The sequence below is a fragment of the Salvelinus fontinalis genome, chromosome 20 (genome assembly GCF_029448725.1).
Source record: "Salvelinus fontinalis isolate EN_2023a chromosome 20, ASM2944872v1, whole genome shotgun sequence".
In the NCBI taxonomy this organism is placed as follows: domain Eukaryota; kingdom Metazoa; phylum Chordata; class Actinopteri; order Salmoniformes; family Salmonidae; genus Salvelinus; species Salvelinus fontinalis.
Genome location: NC_074684.1, coordinates 12,903,854 through 12,924,356, shown reverse-complemented (window position 1 = coordinate 12,924,356; position 20,503 = coordinate 12,903,854). Strand labels below are relative to the sequence as shown.

Below are 20,503 nucleotides of genomic sequence, written 5' to 3'. Positions count from 1 at the left end.
TGTCTATTTAGCGCCAAGTTTACTCTTTTTTTCTTTTTTGGGGGGGTTTATTTACATTTTTCTCTGGTAGACCTAACTTTAAATGTTACTTTCCACGCGATTATATTATTACAAAGGGCCAACTTTTTGATCCCTTCAGGGGTTTTAGCATTCAAGAAATATTGATCGGAATATCACCGCCAGCCGTGTATGGAATGTTAATAGTCTGAGGAGTTGGCTAAAATACATACAGATCTGGAACCAGTCGTTCTTATAAAACCTCTTAAGAATCCTCAAAATCCAATTTAGGTTGAAAGATTTTTGCTAAAAGCTACTGGTAAAAGGTGGTTAAGCGCGCACTTACAGTGAAGTGTAGAAGTAATATGAAAGGATCTATGCATGAGCCAGTCATCCATTCAAGGTTTGTTAGTGCTGGGCTGGAATAACCACACACACACACACACACACACACGTATGTACGTATGTATGTGTGTATGTGTGTGTGTGTGTGCACACTGCACTTTTGACCCTAGACAGCAGTTACAGCCTACTTGCTTGGTACACTCACTGGAATAGATTTCCAGTGAGGGTACTTATTTGTTTGTCTGTCAGTGTCATAGTTTGTTACTTGTATCAGCAAAGAACAATAAATAATACTAAGGTAAACCATAGTAACTGCAGCCCTTAGCTTGGTGAAACCAAGTAAAAAAGCAATAACTGATGTGAGTGCAGTTAAATCAACTTTCATTGGTCGCATACACATTTAGCAGATGTTATTGTGGGTGTAGCGAAATGCTTGTGATCCTAGCTCGAACAGTGCAGTAATATCGAACACACAACCATACACACATTTTATAAAGTAAAATAATGGAATTAAGAAATATTGAAATATTAGGATGAGCAATGTCAAAGTATTCAAGCCCCTTCCCATTTTGTTACATTACATTACAGCCAAAGACGCGGTGGTTGGAACCAAAAATCTCTATTTGGACTCAAACTATTAATATGAAGGGGCTAGAAGCGTCTTCTAAGGTGAGCTACCGAGTGGCTAGGACAGGCAAGCCCCATACTATTGTGGAGGACTTAATTCTTCCTACTCCCGTGAATATGACTGGGACAGTGCTGGGGGGAAAAGCCCAAAAAACTATACAGACAATGTCTTCATAAAACACTTTCACAATGCATCAGTGACATGGCAGGAGATGTTTTGAAACAATTGCTAAATTCATTGTTTGGGACAGATTTCCACAGGTCTAATGTCCATTGCTCGTGTTTCTTGGCCCAACCAAGTCTCTTCTTATTGGTGTCCTTTTTAGTAGTGGTTTCTTTGCAGCAATTCGACCATGAAGGCCTGACTCATGCAGTCTCCTCTGAGCAGTTGATTTTGAGAAATGTCTGTTACTTGAACTCTGAAGCATTTATTTGGGCTGCAATCTTGGTTGCAGTTAACCCTAATGAATTTATAATCTGCAGCAGAGGTAACTCTGGCTCTTCCTTTCCTGTGGTGGTCCTCGTGAGAGCCAGTTTCATCATAACGCTTAATGGTTTTTGCGACTACATTTGAAGAAATTTTAAAAGTTCTTTTAATGTTCCGTGTTGACTGACATTCATGTCAAAAGTAATGATGGAATGTTGTTTCTTTTTGCTTATTTGGGCTGTTCTTGCCATTATATGGACTTGGTCTTTTACTTAATTGGGCTATATTTTGTGTACCACCCTTGTCACAACACAACTGATTGGTTCAAATGCATTAAGAAGGAAAGAAATTGCACAAATTAACGTTTAACAAGGCACACATGTTAATTAAAATGCATTCCAGGTGAATAACTCATGGAGCTGGTTGAGTGCCTTGATGACAGCTTTGCACACTCTTGGCAAAGGGTGGCTACTTTGAAGAATATTACATCTATTTAGATTTGTTTAACACTTTTGGGGGGGGGGGGGGGGGTTACTGAATGATTCCATATGTGCTATTTCATAGTTTTGTGTTCACTATTATTCCTCAATGTAGAAAATAGTAAAAATACAGAAACCCTAGAATGAGTGTGTCCAAACTTTTGACTGGTTGTGTATAGATATGGATATACTACATCTACATATTCTATCTGAAGAATAGTATATGTACAGCAATAGTTAAATGAGATAGGCCTTGACTAGAATACAGTGTATATACTTTACATATGAAGTGGGTTAAACAGTATGTAAACAGTATTCAAGGAACCAGTGTTCCATGACTGTGTATATAGAGCAGCAGTCTCTAAGGTGCATAGTAGAGTAACTGGGTGGTAGCCGGCTAGACAGTGACTAACTTCAGGGAAGGGTACTGGGCAGAAGCCGGCTAGTGGTGGCTGTTTAACAGGGATGGCCTTGAGATAGAAGCTGTTTCTCAGTCCCAGCTTTGATGCACTACATGTATTGACATAGCCTTCTGGAAGACTGCTTTTTTTCCTAGGTTTCACTAACTTTCTCCAGTTACTACCCCCCCCCCCCCATATTCTCCAACACTTGTCCACTTGATAAAGCATCTATTTAATGTATAAAACATTTCAATAATGTGCAGTTACTGGTCTTTTGCTTTTTAGGGCAGAACTGTTAGCTGGCTAAGTCCTTGATCTTGGCTGGGATTCAATCTAAGGCGTGCTATAGCGCAGGTCACTATACAACTGACAATGCACCTTTTTTTAAAGGCATTTTCCCTGACGTTTACGGAGACTGCGCATTCTAGCTCAACTGTAAATTGCCTTTTAAGAGTAGGTTATAGCATTGAATCCCGGCCCTTGATTTGTGATATTAACCGTCTCAACTATCATTGCCCAGTATTAACACACCTGGTTCAGTAAGAGCTTGATGATTAGTTGAGTAGTAGTTGATTAAGGTGTGCTTGTGATGGGCTGGAACAAAACTTTGCAACTCTGGGGGTATTTCAGAGGTACAGCGAGATGGCAAGCTGCCACTGAAATGCTTGTACATATTTCCAGGTTCAGAAAAAAAGCTAAATCTGAAGCTAATATCTCATCACTTTGGACAATCACAACAATTATCTGTCTGGCCAATCTCTCTCTCGTATATCCGAAAACGGATTATCTCTTATGTGTTCAGGCCTAGTTGTTTGTTTTATTTACTTAGCTTTTGTTTACCACTATTAGAACATACCTTTGCTCTTGTGTGTATCTGTGCCCCCCCATCCGACTATTTTACCATACCAGCTCTTTTTTGTTTATGTCCCCTCCAAAATTATTGCCAACCAAGATGATAAATATGAGCAAAAAAAGACTAGAAATACTGAGCTATATTGTATGCTCATTTTAATAATCTCTTTTTTTTTCATTTCACAATTAGACAGACATGAAAAACTACAGGTAATCTAGTAAAAAAACATGTTTAATAAGTAAAAAGATAAAGGTAACTGTCAAAATAAAGTAAACACCAACATTATCTTAATAGGGTGTTGGGTCACCACGAGTTGCCAGAACAGCGTCAATGTGCCTTGGCATATATTCTACAAGTGTCTGGAACTCGGGTGTCGCATCCCTCCAAGATTCTTCCATGAGAAATTCCATTATTTAGCGTTTCCACCACCATCAACAAAACACTGTCTCAGGCGCTTGTGTTCAATTGGGTTAAGATCTTCAATATACTTTGCCAAACTAAAGGAAACACTTGAATAAATTAGTGATACAGTTACATGTTGTTGTCAATTATAAGATTCTTATAACTAAAATCAAACAATTAAATTTGCATAAAAATGCTACTTGGAAGTTATTCTCATTTTAAGGAACTGTATGGTGGTATTCCATGGTTTCCTGTTTCACTGGGCTATAAAAATTAGGTAACACTTAAGTAAAATCCTTTTGGTCATCCATCACAATGGGGAATGGGGAAAGAACTCACAAACGAAAAGTGACATGGTTGTTGACCTTTTATTTTATTTAGCCATTTTTGGGTACCCATTGCTTGATTTATACACTTTATACACGCAAAAATTAAGCGATCTAAAACAACTGGATCAGTGGTAAAATTACCTGGCATTGGATGCAAGTGTATCTTGTCCGCACGCTCAGTGAGGAAGATTGTTTGGGAAGCAAGGAAAATTCCAGGAGCCAAAGTTGGATAATTTCAGAACTTTGGAGACACGAAAATCTACAATTAGACTCCACCTCCATGCCAATACGTTATTTGGAAGGGTTGCCAGAATAAAAGGTTATGAGAGCAACCGACAAATGTGAACGCCTGGAGTTTGATAAACGGCATTGGCAAATAGAGCTCTTTATTAGGGGGTAAGAAACATGTTAAATTAAATCCCATCAATACCTAGTCATGATTCCTGCATTTTCACAGACCTTGTAACAAAAAACAGGTTTTGGGTCTGTGTGAATGGTTATCTGCTTTTTTTACAGGTACATTAATTAACACTTCCATTCTGTAACACTTCCCTAATTTGAAATGCAAACAGCCCCATGGTTTAACACACCCCACGCTTCCCAATTTGCCAGTTATATGTATAAGGGGTATACATGTAAATAAGGGGCTGTTTGAAAGGGATCATATATATGTCGCCTTATATTTCTAAAATGGGTAGTAGAGGTTATTTAATCTGGAGTCAGGTAATTAAACCCGCCAATATGATTTGGTAATTAAACCCGCCAATATGATACTCCGGGGCTCAAATAAATGCTCGAAGTGTGCAAAAAATATGTCCACTGTTGTGCCAAAATGTCAGCAGTCAAGTTTTCAAGATGGGGCACTTAATCCAGCATACCACTACTGGCTTGCTTCTGAAGCTAAGCAGGGTTGGTCCTGGTCAGTCCCTGGATGGGAGACCAGATGCTGCTGGAAGTGGTGTTGGAGGGCCAGTAGGAGGCACTCTTTCCTCTGGTCTAAAAAATATCCCAATGCCCCAGGGCAGTGATTGGGGACACTGCCCTGTGTAGGGTGCCGTCTTTCGGATGGGACGTTAAACGGGTGTCCTGACTCTCTGAGGTCATTAAAGATCCCATGGCACTTATCGTAAGAGTAGGGGTGTTTACCCCGGTGTCCTGGCTAAATTCCCAATCTGGCCCTCAAACCATCACGGTCACCTAATAATCCCCAGTTTACAATTGGCTCATTCATCCACCTCCTCTCCCCTGTAACTATTCCCCAGGTCGTTGCTGCAAATGAGAACGTGTTCTCAGTCAACTTACCTGGTAAAATAACGGTAAAATAAATAAAAAATTAAATGGTCGATAATTGGGAACCTTGTGGATTGTGGGGATGGAAGACTATCTTCTTACATGAACCCTTTAAAGACTCTCCGGTACTTTGGTGACTAGTATGATCTACGAGCAGAATTTACTGTTTTATCTACCTCAGTTAGCCAAGAAATCCCTAGTTTGAAAGTGACTGTTTTCTGGAAGCTGTGTGGCACCATTTCCCCTACATTTATTCCACATGGTACAGTCCCCTAACAATTTGAGTTTCAGCCAATGAGCTTCAGCCCCTTTTGAGTGACAGCTAGCAAGACACATAGATATAAATCTCAGAGTGAGAGTGCAATCTTTCTGTGTCTGTCTGCATAGTGGTGTATCTGTTGCCCCGTTTCCATCATGACATTTAATTAAGCCGTACGTAATCTTTACGGATAAGTGTAATGTTTGTAACGCAAGATGGAGAGCCGGTCTCTCGTCATAGATTGCATTTATTTTGGGGATTGCAAAATATGACCTTATCAATCAAGACAGGATAAATATATTGTTTCCAGTGAAAATAAAACATGATTTGTTTAGTTTTTCATAAACTTGTTTTCCTAACTTTATAGCAAGTCAAGCTAGCTTGCACTGCCGAGCTGCTAGCTAGTTAGGTTGAAGATGCCATTGTAGCTAGCGACCTCCAATTAAAAAGAGTCATTATCTGCACAAACTTAAACAGGAGGCAACAGTCATATAATTGGCATGACAGCCAATGTGTATTTCAAGTTACGATTTAAAATAGTACTCACTTATAGGAATGGTTAACTGTTTGCAAGTTGCTAGCTATCCCATAAAGCCATCACCGAAAACCATATTTTAATCTTCTGTGGTTTGGTAACTTTCTGTTCTTCGTCAGACTCTGGCTGGACTGAAGATGATGCAAAGTTAGAAAAATGTCAAAGTATGTGGCGTTCGTCTCGCAACGGAGCCTTCAACCGCAAGGGGGCGTTGCTTTCCAATCCGTTGTGGATGTCCCCATTTTTGAAAGGCATGACATCCGGCGCAATGATCGGAGTGCTAATAGGTAATGTGAACGAGGCTAGTGTTTGTGAGTGCGCTCTGCCCCAAGGCCCTCGTATGTCTTGGGGTCTTTGCATGGCTGTGTGACATGGCTTGTAGCCATGGCGTCCTTGCTAAGAGGTGCTCCACCGCCTGTCCCTGGCTTATAAAAACACATACTGAAACAGAGATCGAGGGTCACGGTGAGCAAATGTAAACATACCACTGGACGCCTAGATGACGCCAGAGGAGCATAATGAGAGAGAGAAAGAGATAAAGGAAAATAGTTATGGGGAGAGAGTGGGAGGGACTGGGGGAGAGAGGTATGGAGGGAGAGGAGAGATTACAACCTCAACTGAGAATGAAAGGGTTGATGGAGACAGAGAGACCGGTTAGACAAACCACAAAGAGTGAAAATGTTGCAAAGCAAGCAGACTTTTTGCATGCTCTGCTAGAAACAGCTGCACCAAAGATGGCGGGACTCGAAGCCATCACAGCTGAACAGCTCCCTTGATACCTTAGAAGGAAGAGGAGATCTTGGAGAGAGCTAAAGCGCTGTAGCAGTTGACCTTTTTAGTGTGATTTTAAAGTAATTGTTTTCACGCCGTCTCAACTCCAACAGACAAGCACATGGTTAAACGCATAGCACAGCAAAGGATTGTTACATCTTCTCTAACTGATTAACTTCTTGACACACGGATCTCTTTAGAATCGGGATCATTTTCGTAAACAACCGCTGAATTGCAGAGCGCCAAATAAAAAAAATATACCAAAACACAGCTTAGTTTGTTGTTAATCCACCTATCGTGTCAGATTTTGAAAATAAATATTCTTTACAGCGAAAGCAATCCAAGCGTTTGTGAGTTTATCGATCACTAGACAAAACAGTAAGAACACTTAGCAGCCATGTAGAATGGTCACGAAAGCCAGAAAAGCAATAAAATGAATCGCTTACCTTTGATCTTCGGATGTTTGCACTCACGAGACTCAGTTATACAATAAATGTTCCTTTTGTTCGATATAGATTTTTTTTATATCAAAATACCTCCATTTGTTTGGCGCGTTATGTTCAGTATTCCACAGCCTTAGGCAAGTCATCAAGGCTTGACGGAAATTCCATATAAGTGTCCGTAAAGGTCGTAAAAAAATGTCAAACGTTTTTAATAATCAATCCTCAGGTTGTTTTTAACATCAATAATCGATAATATTTCAACCGGACTGTAAACTATTCAATACTGGAGAGAAAGAAAATGTCGAGCAACGAGTGTCTGGCGCAACAACTAATGGAGGGACATCCGCCTATCCACTGACGCGTTTTGATAAATCTCGCTAATTTTTCAAAATAAAAGCTTGAAACTATGTCTAAAGACTGTTCACGCCCTGAGGAAGCCACAGGAAAAGGAATCTGTTGATATCCCTTTTAAATGGACGAAAGGCAAGCAATGGAACAGTGATTTTTCTAAATAGAAGTCACTTCCAGGTTGGATTTCTTCAAGTTTTCGCCTGCAAAATCAGTTCTGTTATACTCACAGACAATATTTTGTCAGTTTTGGAAAATTTAGAGTGTTTTCTATCCTACTCTATCAATTATATGCATATTCTAGCATCTGGACCTGAGAAATAGGCAGCTTACAATGGGAACGTTATTTTTACAAACATAAACATTCTGCCCCCTAGCTTTCAAGAGTTTAGTTAAGACTTTTTTCAACTTAGTTTCACTCCCCCTATTTTTTTCCTTCACGTTGTGTCTGTGCTATAACAAGTTATCAAACTGTTTATGATTTTATGACGCTCAGGTATGTAGTCGTATTTACACACACACTTTTTTAAATAGATCTCTTTCCATTTCTACGTACTTACATTATTAAGGAATTTATACAAATATGCATGATTATAGTAAACAGTTTAGTGATGGCAAGGATAGAATAACAATATCTTTCTCTCCCTATTTCCTCTAGATGAAAGGATCTGCTCTCCTCCCTTCATGGTTCTAAGGAGTGAGTGTGGAACCGACACTCTCGAACACATCCAGAAACATGGCATTACCTTCCCTTTCAGTACGTAAGATCATGTTCTCTACATGTTTGGTTACCAGAATATTTCTGGAGACTTCTACAGGGTCTCTTCTAAAAAGATTCAAGTCTAGCTTAATTTTCAGAACTTTGCTTCACTGAATAGAATGACGTCCTAATCTTTTCACCACAGTTTGTAAAACTCCAAACTCCAACTCCCATGAGGTAAGAGTTTTTTACATTTTTTATTACAATATCCCATTTGTGCCTGCATTGACTTAATTTAAATGAAATTTGCCCCAACCCTGACTTCATCCTGTCCTTATGTTAACTCCCCTCACAATCACTACTTACTCTTGTGAAAGCTTTTAGCAATATTGACCTAAAGGGAATTTCAAGACCATAATGTCACTAATGAGTGATGGCATTACGAGTTGGGTCTGAGTAAGCCTACAGTGAGGTAGTCATGTGCTTTGTCATTGTGTACTTAGACTCGCCTTGGTCATAAAAATAGGTTGGGTTGACAGGCTATTCTGTTAAAATGGTTGTGATAGAATAGTGGTTCAGAATATGTGTGGATTGTAAAAGAATCACTAGACATTGGATTGTCCACACCTTTTTTGCGTAGATTTCTACCAAAAATGAAACCTCAAAACAAAATCACAAAACACCAAAGAGGATATTGGGTATTAGTTTCCTCTATCTGGTGGGGAAACATTGCGGCACTGATCATTTTATTGAGATAGTGGCAGAACATTTTTAGTTATTGCACAAAAATGGTTATTATATTTTTGACAATTGGTTTTGAGGATCTTTCAAATCGTTTAACTTGGCTGGTGCATTAAACTAATGGAATAGTCCCAAAAGTACAAACCTCACTCATCTGACACTCCAGATATGGCTCAATCAAAATCTATGTATTTCAGAGAAGACTCATACAATTTGAGTATAGCTGAATGAGGTCAGACTGTCAGTTCAATGATGGGTAGAATCTACTGAGGGATAACAAGGGAGGATAGATGACGTTGAATGAACGAGTCTTGCATGTTATCCCCCCCCCCCCCAATAGATGGCCATCATCTTCAGTGAGGAGGACCTGAAGGATGTTAAGCCCCCGTGTGTGATCCAGAACTTCATTAACCACGATGCTGTACTCTACAAGGTGTATGTGGTGGGAGAGGCCTACTACGTGGTAGAGAGGCCTTCTATCAGAAACTTCCCTTCTGGACCTGCAGGTCAGATATACCCAATTCCCAGCTTCAAGATGTACTCATTACCAACAGCTTACAACACATAGCCCCTGCCTCCTATACACTAAAATGGTACATGAACATTTCACCCTATTCCCATGTTTCTTATACCTATTCAATCTTTTCAAATCTACATGAAGTACGTAGGAGTTAGGGCTACTTTTTTTTGGGGGGGGGGGGGGGGGGGGGTTAGGCCATAGGGTTGGGCGGTACCCAGATTTTCAAACCATCATACCATTTCTGGGGTATACTGTATTACCAAATGTGCACACAAGGGGCGCTATTTCAACAAAAATCACAAAACAATTTAGGCAACAGGGATCTTGATCCAGAAGAGGGTTGAATGCCTCTGCTGAGCTTGACATCGAGCCACTAGGCTAGCAAGTTAGCTAACTAAATGCATAGCTGGAGCCCTGAGCTGCATATAATTTATTTGACACATCTTAGATTTCTTATAGTTATACCTAAGAAATGTTTTTTTGTTTGTTTTACCTTATTGAAAATTATACTGTCGCTATTTTGAAATACCCCAGTAGACAGTGTAGACTGTATATAGACTGCCCAAGCCAGATACTGAGTCTACTCAAGCCCCCTTACCTGAACTCCTAGCAGATCCATTTAGCCCAACCCTGCCCTATTCTAACCCGACTTGAGCTTGTCCCATTTCAAATGTCTGAGTATAGAGCATGTTTCAATTGTGTGTTTTTGATTTAGAAAAGTGTTAAAAGCACAGATGGTGTCTGAGTTGAAGTGGACGCTAAGTCCCCTCACCGGCTTATCACAGTTTGCATCTGAAATAGCACCCTATTCTCATGCATTACTTTTAACCAGAGTCAGTGCACTTTATAGGGAGTAGGTGCCACTTCAGAATTGCCCCGTTTCTTAGAGACCACTGTAAACTGGCACATTACCTTATAAAGACACTTGATTTACCACCGTTTATAAACATGTCCTCTGTTTAAGCACGGCATGGTGCCACATGCCAAGTTAAATGACCGTTAATGGGATTTCCGAGTTGCTCTGTTTGACGCAAAGCACTGCTGATGCATTCCCAAACAATTCCCTGCTTTGTGTCAATGTTTGTGCCCATCCCGTGTTTGTGTATAGGTTAAATTTCCCTGGCTCACTGAGCAAGGTATTCATTAGCATGTGAGTCACTCACAGGAGTACAGTCAGAGTGGATCAGACTTTTATTGAATCTGCATGGACATTTCTGCCCCCTGCTGTGCTAATGCTAAACTGCCACACAAAAAACATCCTTCTGCTTAGAGTTAATATCCCTCTTTTTTTATTTTGCAGTTTACAACAAGACCCTAGGGCAGGGCCAAGTGAGTTCACTTTTTAAAGTTTCAGTTCATTTCCAGCTTCCATAAGGAAGCGGTTTTCAAATCTCTCCTTGGAGCCCCAGACAATTCTCAATTTTGTTTTAGCCCTGTACTAATTCAGGTAACTGATTTTACCGAATCAAGGTCCTGATAATTAGTTGACAAGTTGAATCAGGTGTGCTAGCCCTTTAAATAGTTCAAATACATGTTATGGCTGGGAGTCCCCGAGGAGAGATTTGAAAACCGCTTCCTTATGGAAGTAGGAAATGAACTGAAACTTTAAAAAGTGAACTATCACTTGGTGGACCACCAATAGCCCTTGAGTAGTTGAATCAGGTGTGTTAGTCTTAAAGACCGACAGGACATTGTATTTTTAATTGCGAGAGCTAGTCATTTTAGTAGAGACTTTTATTTTCTACTCTATCAGAAATTAGCATTAAGAGGTCAAATGTGTACTGTACTTTTTGCAATGTCCACATTGGGAAACTGTAATATGTAACATTTCCACCTGCAACTAGCCCCAACTGTCAATTGCATACCAGTAGTATCAAAGGAATATAAATCCACAGGAGTGAAACATACTTTTTAGAATACAGTGTGACACGGCTAATTTAGCATTTTTACTGCAAATTAGCAATTTGGCAACTAGACGATACATCTGATGTGTGTATACAACTTACTGAATTACAATTGGGCCTCATTTACGAGGATGACGATAGCAAAGACATTAGCAATACAAAACTTCCCGTTCTTGCAACTGATATTTGGGGGATTATGATCAGGTAAAAAGCAGAACTAAGCCATTTTAGGTGTTTCTTAGCAGTGCCCTTAACTGAAGAAATTGAATGTGTGGCTAAAATGTTACGTGTCGCAACTTTAATTTAATGTGGCTGCTCTGTGACTTCATTAGTGTCTTTTTTACAAACCTAGTCAACTGCCTGGTTTCTGTTTTCCAGAGAGAAAACCCATTTTTTTCCACAGTCATGATGTGTCCAAGCCAGAGTGTGCTTCCGACCTGAATTCTGTAAGTGAAAGCCTATTCTGAAAATGTGCACAGGCATTTTGATTGACAAAATACGGGCAATATTTATTTTTTAATCGTTTTTTTCTTGCTTTGTCAGGGCCTTGCTATATATTCATTTTTTCCCCCAAGTGTCTCTTAATTGGTACAACGGCATTCACAGAACTGACCCGTCTGTCGATCTATCGCCAATTTGTGTTGGTACTAACAGCATAACCAGAATTGATTTTGTCAACTTTCCCTCTTTTTCTTTTTTTACAATGTGTCTGTCTTTCCGTCCATCTTTTGATTTGTCTGTATGGTGTGTAGAGGGACAATGTGGAGGGGGTGTCCAGGGTGCCTGTCGACGACGTCATCAGGGAGATCTCTAGGTGTCTGCGGCGCGCACTGGATGTGTCCCTGTTTGGCATCGACATAATCATCAGCAACCAGACAGGGCAGCATGCAGTCATTGACATCAACGCATTTCCAGGTAGGTGCCATTCTCATGTTTCCACAGGGTGCGGTGGGGGTGGTGGTGTCATTCAATGGACCTATTTCAAGCTGCAGCTATGGTGTTCAAAAATCAGATGGCGTAGGAAGCAGTTGTGGTCCATTAAAGTCAAGTTCTACCATTTTAAATGAAGAGAATTCATAAACTGAAAAGTTATACTCACATATGCCAAACCTAACCAATGTTGTTTTATTCTTAACCATCTTCGTTTTTTTGTTAATGTCTTGTGACAGCAGCCACACTTTAATGTATAACTTATTTCTGACTTATTATACATGTAGTTATTCTTTGAAATGCTTCTCTTACACAGTTTAAGCTAGAAATGCCATTTAAACTTTAAAACGTGTAGACTGATCAGGACCAGTGTGTTTGCATACTATTTGGAGAATATTGAAGCTATTAAACTCCCATTGTTAAACTCCCATGACTTCCAACTTTCTATTCACTGTAAAAAATGTATTGTTATTTTGACACATCAGCTACTTTTACCACTTTCCCAACAACTTAGACAAAAACGTAGAATAAATTTTTTCTACCAGGGAGTGAATAGCTTCAAGAGTGAAAAAAATAAGGTCATGAATTAACATTCAAATACATGTTTAGTCTTTGAACTAAATATTGTTGAAAATAGAATTGGTTTATTTCTTTATTAAACAAGATCCCCATGTTTAGTCCTGTGAAAATATCTTACTATGATTTGCTATATTTATACTTTCCTGTAAATGTCTCTAAAAATATATTTTCATAATTTACTGACCATTTCAGATGCATACACATTGGGAAATGCAAATTAATGATATCTTGCAAGCAGCCCTATTGTGGTTCTCACTTGCTAACACTGTTTTTTGGGAACTTCTTAAAATTAATTTCCTGTAAAAAATGTACACAAAAAAAAAAACATTCAAATAATTTTGTCTTTAGTGGGGGGGCAGTACTGCTCTAACTGGAAGCATTTGGTAATGGATAATAGAAGTTACACCATGTTATCTGAAATTGTATGACACAAGGTTTTAAAGGAACACTCTGGGATTCAAACAACAACAACAAAGCAAACCCCACGCCACTTTTGCTGGTGGTCGACAGCTTGTCTGCAGCTGGAGAAACATAACCACTCTCAGATTCATAGACTGAGCTGTGGATGCAATGATTGCTCATTCATGAGATCAAACTCATATCTGTGTTTCCACCAATTTCAGATTGCCCCTTTTAATTCCAGAGGGCAGGCTTTGAAAGATATCGAAGTCATTAAGCAGATCTTAAGGTATACTGTATATAACCACATGCTAAGTATTTGTTTGGCAGGTACATGGTAACTAACATGCATCATATAATGCGAAAATGCATCATACGGGACAGATTTCAGTATTTTGAAAGTTGTACAACTTGATTGCTGACATGCAAAAAATGTGGGACTATATCAACAATAGACTAAAACAGTTTTTGTGAATTTTTCTTTTAAGCTAGCTCTGCTAGTTTGCTACAAGGCAAGCTAACCATGCAATCCTACCTGCATCACGGTATTGTGGTATTGCTGGTGTAGAAATGTATTCTACCTCTTGGTCACCCCTCCGGTTAGCTAGCTAGTGTGACTCGGCTAGCCCATAATGCAAGGCTTGGACTATCTCGGCTGGCTCACTGCAAAGCAAGCTAACCATTCGTTTCTACCTGCCACACCATAGTCTAGTATAGGCATAAATGTAGCTGATTCTAGCCACCTCTTGGCTTTAAAAAGAAAAACAGGCCTTATTCCTAAAATAAAATCCCATCTTTAGCTTCAATTATTTTGTAAGTTGTTGAATATTCAATTTAAAAATTAAAAAAATCCAAGATATTTATGAGGTTACAGCCTCAATCTCATTGCCCACAGCTCAACCCAACACACTAAACTAACCCAATATAACAAACCCAACACTCACTAGTCAAACAATAGCCAACCCATGGCCTACCTATCTAAAACGTTTATTATTACTGCAATGTACTGCTACTAGCACTTCTGGGCAACTTCCCACTGGGCACAGATGTCATTTCAAAATCTTGTTTTGATTTACATCTGGTTGACTTGTCTACTACTACCAAACTCCAAAGTAATAAGGGTTGATGTAGTAGACTATCAAAGAAATCAGACCAGATTTTTTTATATATTTAACTTTGACTATATTTCACTGCTTCACTTAAGTAATAGGTTTTAAATGTCTTCAACTACCACAGATACTTTTAAAGAGCTTGAAGCAAGTCAAAATCTTACTTCATGTACAGTTACCTTTCTACATAGTTACGTTTGTTGTGATGTATTTTTGTGAATGCCTGTATTTGTATGGATCTTGTGCCCTTTTTATGAAACATCTAAGTTTGTAAATCTGCTGCCCATCTTTTAAAAAATCATATTATTTAATGGTATTTCTATAAAAATGAACTTTTCTATTATTCAGGTTATGAGGGAGTCCCAGAGTTCTTTGACGACCTACTGAGTCATCTCACAAGTGTTCTCCAGGAGCGGGCCTTTGAGAGGACCAGCGTGGTCGGGGGACAGCCCCCCGCCGCAGCCCTGGCCGACTGTGGGAAACCCTGCATGCTTCTGGGAAACGAGGCCAGCACCTGGATCGTAGAGGGAGACTGCGTCAAGAGGGGAGGCAATCAGGGACTGGGGTGCGACTCTGAAGTTTCAGCCAACTTCCAACAACATTGTGTGTCTGCCATCCCCACCAAAGCCTCCTCGCAATAATGCCCAGCCCCTAGTAGTGAAGAACAAGATGTTGTATGTAATACAGTGGGGTCCGAAATTGACACCCTTGATAAAGATGAGAAGAAAATGACGATCAAATAAATAATAAAATTACTGAGCTACATTGTATGCTCCATTTTTGTGTTATATTATACAGTTGATCAGAAAGAGATTGTTTAAGTCATCTTTTTAAATGTAATCTGACCATGGCACCGGTTTCAATCCAAGTGCCAATGCCATTTAGCAAACTCCAGACATTTACACTTTTGGAAATACATGAAAATAGAGCTCTTTATTTTTGTTGTAATTTTTGCTTATCTTTATCAAGGGTGTCAATCATTTTCCCGAAAAGCTTCAATGCATCTTGGCATAGATCAGGGTTCTCCACCCCTGTTCCTGGAGAGCTACCGTCCTGTAGGTTCTCTCCAACCCTAATCTAGCACACCTGATTCTAGTAATTAGCTGGATAATAAACTGAATCAGGTTAGTTACAACAGGAAGGTAGCTCTACGGGAACAGGGTTGGAGAGCACTGGCATAGATTCTTCACGTGTCTGGAACTCCATCATTTGGTGTTTTATTGGTGGTGGAAAACGCTCTCAGGCGCCACTACAGAATATCCCATAAGTGTTCAATTGGGTTGAGATCTGGTGACTGAGCTGTCCATGGCATATGGTTTAGCTCAATGTCATGCTCATCAAACCATTCAGTGACCACTCGTGCCCTGTGGATGGGGGCATTGTCATCCAATGGGGCCATAGCCAGGGTAGCCAAAATAATGGCCTGCCCAGTATTTTTATACATGACCCTAAACAGGATGGGATGTTAATTATTTAATTAACTCAGGAACCACGCCTGTGTGGAAACACCTGCTTTCAATATACTTTGTATCCTTCATTTACTCAAGTGTTTCAATTATTTTGGTAGTTACTAATTAATGTGCTTGCTGAGGGCAAGACCACAAGATTTCTTACATATTCTTAATATTAGTGTGCTTGCAGAAGGCAAGACCACTCTGGATTTCTTACATAGACTTACGTGTGCTTGCTTAAAGCAAAACACAACTTTAGAAACTGGTCATACTTATTATTCCGCTGGAACCTTTTAGTGCCAAAACTACCAACACCAAAACAACTTTTAAAACGTCCAGACAGCCACTGCTCAGGTTGCTTGAAAAAAAGTATACGTTTTGATACTACTAATACTTTTCACACTACAACCGTATTTGCATAAATCCCAATGGAATTCCGGTCGTAACTAGTCTTCCACCGCTTAAACTAGAACTACTTTAAGATACCATTTATTCTTTTTGAGCTATAACTGTTTTACATGTGCATAAAAGCGCCATAGGCTTGAATGGAAAGTTTATTTTAAAGCATACATTTTATACAAAGTGAAGCCGAATACCCAAAACCCCTTGGTTGTCCCTATCCTCATGCCCACCCATCTCCACGCCTGCCCACCCCTGTGAAGTATTTGGATTCGCGATTGCTCTTGAACCGTTAAAGCTACAAACACCAAACCAACGTTGACTTGTACACGCTGACTCAACGTAGATTGCTCGTCAATTTTTTTTTAACTATGAAGCAAATTTTAAAAATGGTTAAAGGCAAAATGTGGATTCACCACTGCTCTTGATCCGTTTCAGCTACAACCACCACCCCAATGTTGACATGCCGACTGACTTAACTTAAATGGCTTCTATAGAGCTTTTTGCTACCATTCCTACCTCATAAACTATAAAGCCTGTTGTATCCCCATCCATTTCAATGGTGGAATGCGGGCTTCAACATTCTTAACTGAAATCACTACCACAACTTTCAGAATGTTCAAACAAAAACATTTTGAAGAGCTTAAAAACACCTTAGGGCTTATGATGACGTGGAACTCACTCTAGCCTACTATACTAGCCCACTATAATAACTCCACACCTACAAACCACCCCAAAATAAGTCACTATAACTAACACAGCCTATGAAAACCCTACTACTGCCATTAATACAACTATTTCACAACCATAAATATTCAATATTAGCAAGCACACCACGTTTACTTCAGTAAATGTCCTTTTCTAGTTATTCTATTTATTCCCCTCAATATAGTGCTTAAATGATTTAAGCTATTAACACGAAACCGACTTCCAAATGTGCAGACTAACTCAAATTACGTTGTTTGAGAATCTTTTTGATAGCATTATATACTTTTGAACTACAACAATATTTAAAATGATCTACAATGCATTTCAATGGCAAAAAGATGGTCTAGGCGTCAATATTCTAGACTCATCACTTTCGCTGTTTTGAAGCTATCAACACCAAACCAACTTTGATGTTCACACTGACCCAACTTACATTGCTTGAATTCAGATTTGTTATACTACTTTTGACCTATAACCATTTAAAACTAGCATAAATTTAACATGGGTTTCAATGAGAACCATAGGAATACAGTGTTAGCTATTCAAAATGGTCCTTGGCCAATTACGCTACAAGACTAACTTTAAAACATTCAGGTTTTATAAACTATTTTACGTTGCTAAAATGTGCATAAATGCATGGATTCAATGCCAACCATAAGAAAACAGTGGTAGACATTTTAAATGCTACTGCTCTTTAACCATTTCAGCTACAAACAACATTAAAACTGACATTTTCAGAATTTGTTTAAACTATAGCAATTCAAAAATGTCAAATTGGCATTTTAATAACCCACCAACAGTAATAGTAACTCTTGAACGATTCAAACTAGATCCAAACCAACATGTTCAGGCTGTCCAATCAATCAGTCGTTCCATCTACCAACTTTTCAACTATAACCAGTCACTACCATTACTACTTCAGTCACTATCACTACAATCATTTATTTCACAACCATAAATACTATAAAGATGTCCTTCCAGTGATATTTGAACTTTTCCTGTTGAAAAGCAATAGCTCAAGTAATGTACACCCACTTGAGAGTAAAAATGTTGTGAGCAAAATGTTTTTTAGACAACTGTAAACTTCAAGGAGTAGGCCATTCAAGGAGGTGTTCTGATGTCATTGCTTGAGGAACAATAAAGGAGCAATAGAGAACAAAGAGGAACCCCAACCCCCCCCCCCCCCCCCCCCCCCATCCCACTTGTCACGTCATAATCGTACCTGGATCACCTTGAGATGTGCCTAAGTAAATCAGGTGTTCAATGAGGTGAAAAGACTGGAACAGGACTTTAAGACACGCTCACAAGCGCAAACATTTCCTTTTCCTTTAGTGCTGAGAAGGAAGATATATTTTTTTTAATGAATTCAGTGGTTCCAATTTGTTTTGATCCACTGGTTTACTGTAATCACATCCCTGCTATCGGATCTCTGTCATATCAATGACTTTGTCAAATGTGTCTATAGGTTCCTACTGAGCCGTGATGGTCATGCTCTCCTGTAGGGGAGGGCAAAGGGACCCAGCAGCCTTAATTTAATTGTGTGTGTGTGTTAGTCTGATCTTCGAGATACGTATATGATAATTTATTATATAGTATATTGTGAATATACCTTGAATGCACAAACATTAAGAACTACTAATATTGAGTCCCCCTCCCACCCCTCTTGTCCTCAGAACAGCCTCAATTTGTCGGGGGCATGGACTCTATAAGGTGTCAATGTTGACTCATACTTCCCACAGTTGTCAACTTGGCTGGATGTATTTTGGGTGGTGGACCATTCTTCATACACACGGGAAACTGTTGGAAACTGTTGAGTGTGGAAAAACCCAGCAGCTTTGCAGTTCTCGACACAAACCGGTGTGCCTGACACCTACTACCATACACCGTTCAAAGGCACTTAAATCTCTTGTTGCCCATTCACCCTCTGAATGGCACACACACACAATCCTTGTCTCAACTGTCTCGAGGCTTGAAAATCTGAACTTCAATAAGGGGTGAAAATCCTAACATCAATAAGAGATCATAGCTTTCACCTGGTCAGTCTGTCATGTAAAGAGCAGTTGTTCTTAATGTATTGTATACTCTGTGTATATTTTTATCTTTCAGGACAGAACATAATTAGTATACTACTCTGTAAAATCCAGAATAAATGTCAACTAAGGGCTAGATTTAATCAGAGCCGCCTTAATTGTTTTTGTTTAAGCGAAGTTGGATGTGTAACTGCGTTGGTTCAGTCAAATCGGCAAGCTGCTCCCGGCGTTATACAGATCGTGTACATTGCTTTTGGATACTCCTTGGGATGGGATTTGTAGAAATCCCATGCAGCCGTGTTGCAAATTTTTCCATGGGTTTGTGTGTTATCTACACCTCGATTAGGCTGAATTAAATCATTATTTTGTTGAATGATTTTCAATTTCACTGTCATTATTTCTATATAGCCTACACTTTCTCATTCTGTGGGATGGGTGTGGCCACGGATTTAACACCTCCAACACCGTTGCACTGTGACACCTATGACACCACCTAAACAAAAACAATGATATGCTATGCAGTTTGCCGGTTATCGCTGATTTGATTGAATCTAGGCCTTGCTGGTTTATTACTTGTTAAAATGCTGTGACTGCAGCATAGATCAATTTCTATAACAAATTTGCTAAATTAGCTTTGGGGACTTACATTTATTAAAGAAGAACCAAGTAAAGATCCATTTGGGTAAATTAAAAGTTCCAACTTGAAATGTGAGATTACTGTTTGTAACTAATTTCCTGATGTATGCTATTGAACAAAATGTGTATGTTGTATAAATGATCAATATGGACATATTTGTTTCAAAAAACTGAGCTAATAAATCAAGGAAGACAAACAAATGTGCACCAGAAAGTCTTTAATGGTTTCGTGAGATTTGTGTTGCATGGGGAACAACTTTCCACAATACTACTTTTGCTTGTCCCCAGCCATAATTGGTGGTGGTATAGAAATGGGACCTTAATGTATTATGGTACAGTTGAAGTCGGAAGTTTACATACACCTTAGCCAAATACATTTAAACTCAGTTTTTCACAATTCCTGACATTTAGTCCTAGTAAAAATTCCCTGTCTTTGGTCAGTTAGGATCACCACTTGATTTTAAGAATGTGAAATGTCAGAATAATAGTAGAGAGAATGATTTATTTCAGCTTTTATTTATTTCATCACATTCCCAGTGGGTCAGACGTTTACATACACTCAATTTAGTATTTTGTAGTATTGCCTTTAAATTGTTTAACTTGGGTCAAATGTTTCAGGTAGCCATCCACAAGCTTCCCACAATAATTTGGATGAATTACAGTACCATATTGCTCAAACAACTGCAGTCCTTTCAGGGCCTGTATACACACATACTTTCAGAGTGGGAGAGCTGATATAGGATCGGTTTTGCCATTAGATCATAATGAAAAGGTTTATTTGGATAGATCTAGGACGGTATCCTAGATCTACCCTCCTACTCTGAGACTATTTTTGAATATGGTCCCAGAGTTACATTAAGTGCCAAGAAGGTAGCGGTTAGACCAGGCCCC

General features: G+C 39.2%; 1 protein-coding gene across 4 annotated transcripts in view; it reads left to right on the top strand.

Annotated features, from left to right (window-relative positions):
* The window catches only part of itpk1a (inositol-tetrakisphosphate 1-kinase a), a 64,735-nt gene extending 44,922 nt beyond the window's left edge, over positions 1–19,813 (top strand). For all 4 annotated transcript variants that reach the window (XM_055872444.1, XM_055872445.1, XM_055872443.1 and 1 more), the window contains 6 exons: positions 8,165–8,263; positions 8,412–8,443; positions 9,288–9,453; positions 11,750–11,817; positions 12,124–12,286; positions 14,737–19,813. In XM_055872444.1, coding sequence (XP_055728419.1) covers positions 8,165–8,263; positions 8,412–8,443; positions 9,288–9,453; positions 11,750–11,817; positions 12,124–12,286; positions 14,737–15,029 — 821 coding nt within the window. In that variant the 3' untranslated portion in view covers positions 15,030–19,813. The remainder of the gene's footprint in view (positions 1–8,164; positions 8,264–8,411; positions 8,444–9,287; positions 9,454–11,749; positions 11,818–12,123; positions 12,287–14,736) is intronic.
* The last annotated feature ends 690 nt before the right edge of the window (positions 19,814–20,503 follow it).